The following is a 9,059-nucleotide window of genomic DNA, read 5'->3' as shown; positions in this document are numbered from 1 at the left end:
TTAGACATATTTGGTGAATGGGGTGGTAACAAGCTAAAGGACAATTTGTAACTGGATTATAGCCAAGAGGTGCTGATTTTTATTCAAAACCAGCAAAAGGCTAATATTACTGCTCATTGCTGCTCAGACTGTGTTCTAGGGACACCCGTGCATGGGCAGGGGCTAAGGAGTCAAAGATGAGATGCTAGAGACAGTACTAAAAGGCCCTGTTTTCTACTATGTTGTTCGTGTAATGCATACAGAGAGGTTCTTCTTGAAAAGGTTATGCAAAAGCAAGGCTTACATCCTGAACCCACCAGGTCCAAAGTTTTCAAGATGAATAGATATACCTGACTGTTAAACTCCCTGGGACTCCCTGTGATGTCCTTTCACCCTATATAACACCCACACTGAACGCACGGCAGTCACACCAGAGCTAGTGCTAATATCGTGCTGTTCTTAGTATCTCAACATACTAAACTGCATGATATATCCTCTGGAAATTAAAAAAAAAAGAATAAACAATCTTGAAACCTCATTGTACAAGACATCAAGGATTCCTTCCTGTCACAATCCAAATGTGGGACGTCCCTCCATGAAACTGACCCTGCCTGCAGTGTCTCCTACAAACTCAACAAATGACTAAATGTGAGATGCAGCATTGCAGATGTAAGAATGGGACAGTGTGCCACATGGGAGTAATGATAGATAGATAGATAGATAGATAGATAGATAGATAGATAGATAGATAGATAGATCAAAAACAAAAGAAAGCAAGCCTTCACTTACCCAAACCCCAGTCTTTGCATCTCACAAACTGCATAGCCTCTTGTACGTACCCCCCTGCCTCGGCCTTCAGCCCCTTCTTTCCTGCTGCCCCTACCCCCTAGAATTCACCATAACAGCCTTGTACAAGTTACCACTCTCTTTATTTTTCCCACTTATAAAATGGCAATCATAACACTCACCTTATCACCATCCCTATGTTATCTAGCATGAGCCTTGTATCGCCATCAGATTTAACCAACAGACAAATTTCATAAATAATACCAAGTCTACCACATAATGAGCTCTTGAGAACATGGCTTTTTCTTAAATATGTGTATTTTAGTGTTAAAGTAACATTAATTACTAGTAATTAATCACTTCATTACTACTACAGTGAAACAGGCACATCTACATCATGAATGAGCTGGTTTAGGGTTGAGATGTTCCCTTGGCCTGGATCACTTAGCAATGCAGAGAATTGCATTCCACTTATGACAGCTCGCATTTTTTAATACACTCCTTCTGCACTGCTGTGTAAGTCTTGATTGACCTGGACCTTTGACTGCTTGCGTTATACGCCTACGTAATAAAATAGCATTAAATCTTTTGAAAATTGGAAACTGAACAGATAAGCAGGCAAGAAGCCAAATTTCCCACATATCCACTGGAGCTAAGGACACGTTGGCCTGGTGTCGCTTTGCCTTCGCTAGTTCCAGAAGCTTCCCTTTCTCCCTTTTGCCAAGGTGACACAGGTCAGGCTGTCAGTCTCCTCAAAGGCGCATGCCACTCATGGGGCTGTCAGGAAGAAAAGCGAATGTCAAAACGCAAAGGTCAAACTCTGACTGCATGCTTGCAGCAAGCAGCTGAGACATGCCTGGGCTTATGGCCCGTGGTTACTTCCTGCTTGGTGGAAGTTTACAGCCACAACAGAGTATGGACTTGGCTGGGCCCTCTATGCTAGACACAAATGACTCTGAGTCATACATGTCCAAAAGGTGTCAGGAAAGACCGTCATGGACGATAAGTGGTTCTCTAAATGCTTGGAGACCTTTGACAGATGTCCCACAAGGCTTTTCAAGGGTAACTCCCAATCTTTCCCCCAAACACAAGGAATATCCCATTCTCTTGGTCACCTATAGAACTTATGTCTAAGGGATGGGACTTCCTCCTCAGAGCCTCTCAGGGAGGTCTTGGAGGAAGGACTGTATCAGTGAGGCCCTGACCCACACTGTCAAACTTTGTGTTGCTAGGTCAGGCACATTGTGCTGTCTTTCACATAATAATGATAGCCAATAGTCATCAGTGACTTCCTGTGCTGTCCAGAAGTTGGTGTATCTTCTAAGATGCAATCCGTACTCTGTTGTGGTTCTGAGACTTTACTGAACAGGAAATAAACACGGACAATGAGCACAGGTGGTGTTCTCAGCTGCTGTCCTGACCCACTTGCTTAACACATGTGTTAGCAATTTCTTCAGCAGGCCGACCACAGCCTACTCCATTCAGCGTTCCTTCTCTGTTGTCCAACTCAGTGTTCTTCACTTGCTTCTTCCTCTCTGACCTGTCTGCCTCTGTGTCAGCTCCTCACTGTGAAACTTGGCGTCCATTTCTCTAGCCATCTTAAAAGACTAGAAGAAGAGAAAAAGACAAAAGTGGGGAGGGAAGGAAAGGAGACCAGAGAGGAGAGGAAAGAGAGAGGAATGTACATTGAAGCAATATACTTTCAGACACCTCCACCATATTCAGCTAGATTGTTATCCCTTGCCAACAGCCCCAAATGACCCCAAATAAACATTAGGTCATCTTTGAAAGGCCCCAGGAGAGAGCAAGCACAGCCCACTAAGAAAGCATTTGTCTGTCTATTCTGGAATATCAGGACACATTGCAACCTACATGCAAAATTATGTCATCTACCCTATTGCTGATACCTGCTTTGTCATCCCCCAGATGGATCCCTGCAGAGACCAGTTCAGTCAGGGATCCCCACTTTCATGGTGGGCTCCCTCCGGTGCAGTCCTGCCATGGTGATCCGGCCTCAGAAGTTCCATTTTTATCAGCCACAGGGGATGACTCCTTCCCCAACACCGATAATGGTGGAGATGGGGTCTAAATCTATTTCCACTGGGGAACCTGCCCTGACCTGCATCAACAGAAGTAACAAGACCAGGATCCACTCAGCAGGCAATTCCATCATCATGGAAGGCAAAGAAACGCCCATCAAGAGTGAACCGCCACCCAAGCCGCCTGCATCTGCGCCACCCTCCATCCTTGTGAAACCAGAAAATTCAAAAAATGGCATCGAAAAAGTAGGAATGAAGTGACACTGGGCATGAGTGATACTGGGAATGACTGACACAGGGAATGACTGACACTGGGAATGACTGACACTGGGTATGAGTGACACGGGGAATGACTGACACTGGGAATGACTGACAATGGGAATGACTGACACTGGGAATGACTGACACTGGGTATGAGTGACACGGGGAATGACTGACACTGGGAATGACTGACACTGGGTATGACTGACAATGGGAATGACTGACACTGGGAATGATTGACACTGGGAATGACTGACACTGGGAATGACTGACAATGGGAATGACTGACAATGGGAATGACTGACACAGGGAATGACTGACAATGGGAATGACTGACAATGGGAATGACTGACACTGGGAATGACTGACACTGGGAATGACTGACACGGGGAATGACTGACACTGGGAATGACTGACACTGGGTATGACTGACACGGGGAATGACTGACACTGGGAATGACTGACAATGGGAATGACTGACACTGGGTATGAGTGACACAGGGAATGACTGACACTGGGAATGACTGACACTGGGAATCAGTGACACTGGGTATGGAGTGACATTGTGAGCCTGACCCTTTAGCCTCTCAGTTTTGCACACCGTGAGACTGTCATGTTGGTGGACATTAGTAACCACACTGGCAGCCTCCAATAAAATCCTCAAACACAACACTATTGTGTAACATTGGTAAACACACTGGCAGCCTCCCATCCCACTAACACAAAGCATGCCTTCTCCTTACTAGACATGCTCTCCCATCCCTTTATGCACACTTCTTCTGAGATCCAGAGACAGCCTGGAGAAACCATGGCTCAATTTGAATTGCCACTCTGCTTAGGTGGCTCCAGCCAAAATGCTTCACGTTCTGAGGCTTTATTGATTTATCCATTATTTACTTATTTGCCTAATCCACAGAAATAATAATATAGGGACTAGAGAGATGAGTCAGCAGTTATGAGTACTTCCTGTTCTTATAGAGGACCTGGATTAGGTGCCTAGTACCTTCATGGTGATTCATAATCACCAGGACTCCAGTCCTGAGAGATTCGATGCGGTCTTCTTTTTTTTTTTTTTTTTTATTTGATATAATTTATTTACATTTCAAATGATTTCCCCTTTTCTAGCCCCCCCCCACTCCCCGAAAGTCCCGTAAGCCCCCTTCTCTTCCCCTGTCCTCCCTCCCACCCCTTCCCAGTTCCCCGTTCTGGTTTTGCCAAATACTGTTTCACTGAGTCTTTCCAGAACCAGGGACCACTCCTGCTTTCTTCTTGTATCTCATTTGATGTGTGGATTATGTTTTGGGTATTCCAGTTTTCTAGGTTAATAACCACTTATTAGTGAGTGCATACCATGATTCACCTTTTGAGTCTGGGTTACCTCACTTAGTATGATGTTCTCTAGCTCCATCCATTTGCCTAAGAATTTCATGAATTCATTGTTTCTAATGGCTGAATAGTACTCCATTGTGTAGATATACCACATTTTTTGTATCCACTCTTCTGTTGAGGGATACCTGGGTTCTTTCCAGCATCTGGCAATTATAAATAGGGCTGCTATGAACATAGTAGAGCATGTATCCTTATTACATGGTGGGGAATCCTCTGGGTATATGCCCAGGAGTGGTATAGCAGGATCTTCTGGAAGTGAGGTGCCCAGTTTTCGGAGGAACCGCCAGACTGCTTTCCAGAGTGGTTGTACCAATTTGCAACCCCACCAGCAGTGGAGGAGTGTTCCTCTTTCTCTCGATGCGGTCTTCTGACCTCTGCAGGCACACACATGGTGCACATACAGATGTGCAAACAAAGCACACCGTTATACATAAAATAAAAATAAACCAAAACAACATTGAGTAAATAATAATAATGGCTATACAGAGGCTTGGAGATGAGATTGTGTGATATAAGAGATGTGTGTCATGCTGACACACAGATACACACACATACTTTTTCATTAGATGGCAGGAACAACTAAAACACAGGAGAATTTAGGTGACATCAACATCACATGGAATGATTATAACAACAGCTAACTTGACCTCTGTGGCATCCATCATCAGGTCTGTTGACATCTAGTCTAGACATTTTTCCACTAGAAGGCATGGATCTTCATAAGGTCCTCAAAGCAAGAGAGGTAATGAAAAAGAGGAGGTGACATTAAAGGAATCACGTGATGTTCATCACACTCCTTCAGCTTACTGAGCATCACCACATCCATCAATCATCTCCCATATTAGCACCTTCCCCACCATCCCACCATTACCCATTCCCTATGAAATGGATAGGATGACGTTTCCTCCTATCTGTTAAGCCTTTACTAAATACTAAAGATCCTAGCAGACACTGGGCATAGTACACCATGTGTTCCATCTCATTAAACCCTGATAACAACCCTCTGAGGTAGATAATAGTTTCATCCTCACTCAGATAAGGAAACAGAGGCTTGGGGAACTAAGCAACAGTACCCAAGGCCACACAGCTAACATCTGTATCCTATAAGAAAGCCCAGGCTTTCCTGCTAAGCTTCTAAAGAAATTCGTTTGGAAAAGGTCTTGGTGAATGACAGGAGGGTTGGGAGGGCTTCTTCCAGCTTCTGGTGTTCGTGTAATCTAAAGGATTCCATGCCCCAGATGTCCAGTACCCCAATCATCAGACACAGCCCCCCCAAACTCTGAAGTCATTTAGCAAGTCCCAAGATCCCACAGGAAACAGTGAGAATCAGAAAGTATGGAGATGTTTGGAGACAAAAAAGCAATAGAATTTGATGGAACAAAGAAGCAATTTCCAGGCAGTACCACAGAAAGAACACTTTATTAAGCCCTGGAATAGCGACTGGCTAAAACAAACACCTGCGATTGTCAAGCAGGATACATAACCACCTAGGAGGCACAAGAGGAAGCAAAGTGAGATAGAGCCTAAAGCAAGCTGGAAACACGGTCTAATAAAAGAGAGAGGGGGGGGAGGAGAGAGAGAGAGAGAGAGAGAGAGAGAGAGAGAGAGAGAGAGAGAGAGAGAGAGAGAGCAGTTCCTCAGTTCAGCCCAGGGTTGCCAGACTTGGTATAGGCCCAGAGTTCCAGCTATTAGATGCTTTCTGATGTTTGTTTTTAGCTTTTATTTTGGTTTTGAGACAGATTTTTCACTATGTAGTTCAAGCTGGCCTCAAACTGACAAGTCCCCTGCTTCAGCCTCCAAATGGCTGTGCTACCTACCACACCTAGCTCTGAATCTTCCATTTTTTAAAGAGACACAGGAAATTCTGGTCTGCATGTTCATCTTATGGTCTTAACGTGTGGGGAAATCAGTCAACATTCTGAAAAGCTACATAGCAAAAGCAAGTGTCTAGGAACCAGGCCTCTGGTGAGCATTTCTCAGGCAATTATGGAAAGCCTCCAAGTGGCGTCATTACTAGAGCTCACGAGGAAGAGCCAGGCCTTGGCATGGACCTTAAAGAAAACGAGAGGGGAGAGGAAAAAGGTGAACATGTATTTCCAGTTGGACAGTCTAGGTTTGTTCACTCTCAGATCAACAGCACCTGACAGGGGACATTATATCGTGAGTAGTAGATACAAGTACTTGCTGAATGAATTCCACATCAATGAAGTGTTTTGAATGGTGACAACTGTAGAGAGACCACACAAATCCTATCATCAAGTGGTTGGGGACAGAGCACACATCTTACCCATGGTCTTTCTCTTCTTTCTATCTTACAGCAAGTCAAAACCGTGAGATTTCAGAATTACAGCCCTCCGCCCACCAAACACTCTGCCTCCAGTCCCACCTCTGGAAAGCATGAACAGCCAGCCACCTTGAAAGGGTCCCAGTCTGAAGCAGTCTCCTCGGGAGGAGAGATGACCATTCTATTTGCCCACCGAAGTGGCTGCCACTCCGGGCAACAGACAGACCTACGGAGAAAGTCAGCCTTCAGCAAGACCATGCCCACCATGTGCACTGCTTCAGCCACACAGACCTTATTTCCCAGCAAATGATTCTTCAAGTGGCTTTTCTTAGACCCAAAAGAGGTGAATTGCATATAAATACAGTCTGCCTCCACTACGGACATCCTACTGTTCTTTGAAAGTTGAGTCTTCTTAATGTCCCCTTTTAACCCAGAGAAATGGGAAGGTGGGAATTCCCGGCTGGCCTTCTTTCTTCTTGGCCCTTACTGTCCTGAAACTCACTCTGTAGACGAGGCTGGCCTTGAACTCAGAGATCTGCCTGCCTCTGCCTCCCTAATACTGGGATTAAAAGCATGCAGCACTACTGACCAGCATGTTTCTAAACTTAGTGGTTTAATACAGCTAAGCCCACTGCTTAAGCCAAAGAATGAGGAAAGTGTCAATACCTGTGCCTCCAGGATTCGGGATTTGGCCTCTCTTCCTATAGGCTCAATATAAAACATTTTTGTGGCCTAAAAAACAGCCAGTGTGTGGCAGCAGTGAAACTGCTCTCAGGGCCTCTTTGACCTCATCAGCATCCCCTTTCCTCTCATCACACTAGAACATTCTCTGCCATCTGTGAGGCCATATCTTCTTCACTCCACAGAGTCACAACTCCAGCTGCAAAGGGAGAATTTGGGGGAATGGTATGAGATGGACATTTTGAACATGCCGAGAACCCACAGAAACTAAAGAGAGTAACTTCTGAGTTTGCTGCACCACCCCCCCCCCCAGGCCAGAGAGTCTAATGCTAACTACCAAATGCCCAAAGATGATCTTGCATTAAGCTTCATGGCCTGATTCGCCTGGTATATGTCTACACAGTAGAAAAGCAGGGAGCATGGATAGACAGATAAGGGATGGATGTGGTATTATAGACTTTTCATCCTTCCTTTCAAAACAAAGTATGCTTGAAGGGACTTTGAATGGGCAGTGGGTTTAGATCTCTATTCTGCCTATATCCTAGTATTTTTGTTCTCCCTGGTGTTCCTAGTTATGTAGGGAAGGAAATTAATTTTCCTTATAGGGCAATGGGGGAGGACAGAAAGGTGCTTCTTGGAGAGCTGTTACAAAAGGAAGTAGACAGAGAAGGCTGGGGAAGAAAAGGGAGATAGGAGGAACAGAGGAAGAATCACGCATGAAACAAAAAATATAGATGAGAAGGGGCTGGAAGGAGAGAAGAGTAGAGTTCTCAGGGAAGAATATAAACAGGTCTGGTGGGAGCAGTATTCATACTGACAGAAGTCGGGGAAAGGACCAGAGTCTGTCATGGAGAAAGGGTCAAAACTAGATGACTCCATCCAGGTGGGCTGGAAGAAGCAGGTTCAGCCAGGGAGCCTTGTGAACAGGGTGAGGGAGCGGTAGGAGGCAGCTCTGAGAGCCAGGGCCATGATCTAAGACAGCCCATTAGTTTTCATTAAATGTAATTGTTGTGACTTAACATTCATCACATGTCCATCAATGTGAGCACTTGGATGCATAAATGTCGTTTGCTACTAAGACTGGGTGCCACTTTAAAAAAAAAAAGACAGGTCTAATTAGATGTTTCTTACAGACAGTTCTTGCAGGTCTCTGGATTGTGAACATACATCTCTTGCCCACCCACACACTTGGCAAACTGAATTTATCTGTAGGCTTTTCCAGACATTAATAGAATAAAATGAAACCATAATCCTACCAAGGATTGCGATATATGTGTCAGAGTTTTTAAAGTAGTGGGGTCCACAAGAAGCAAGTTGCTCCTGCACTTCTGTGAGACAGTGATTGGTGTGTGTGTGTGTGTGTGTGTGTGTGTGTGTGTGTGTGTGTGTGTGAGAGAGAGAGAGAGAGAGAGAGAGAGAGAGAGAGAGATGAAATCAGCATGCTCAACTCTTGCCTTCTTGAACTCAGGACATCTGTTAAGATGGAGATAAGACACAAGGACAGAAAGACACTATGGTTTGTCCAAGTATGAGTGGCTACGCCTCATCATTAACCCAGAAAAGCATTCTCATTCACTCTAGCAATCCACTCTATATCTAGTACGGCAGACATACACCATGTGAGCCAACTATATGTTTAG

The 9,059-nt window shown here is 44.8% G+C and overlaps 1 protein-coding gene across 1 annotated transcript in view; it reads left to right on the top strand.

Moving 5' to 3' along the window:
- The window catches only part of Sh3rf2 (SH3 domain containing ring finger 2), a 106,489-nt gene extending 98,034 nt beyond the window's left edge, over positions 1-8,455 (top strand). The window contains exons 8-9 of the mRNA XM_052155481.1: positions 2,692-3,050; positions 6,773-8,455. Coding sequence (XP_052011441.1) covers positions 2,692-3,050; positions 6,773-7,048 — 635 coding nt within the window. The 3' untranslated portion in view covers positions 7,049-8,455. The remainder of the gene's footprint in view (positions 1-2,691; positions 3,051-6,772) is intronic.
- Positions 8,456-9,059: the final 604 nt, after the last annotated feature.

The sequence above is a fragment of the Apodemus sylvaticus genome, chromosome 13 (genome assembly GCF_947179515.1).
Source record: "Apodemus sylvaticus chromosome 13, mApoSyl1.1, whole genome shotgun sequence".
NCBI lineage: Eukaryota > Metazoa > Chordata > Mammalia > Rodentia > Muridae > Apodemus > Apodemus sylvaticus.
This window is presented reverse-complemented; position numbering and strand designations above follow the sequence as displayed.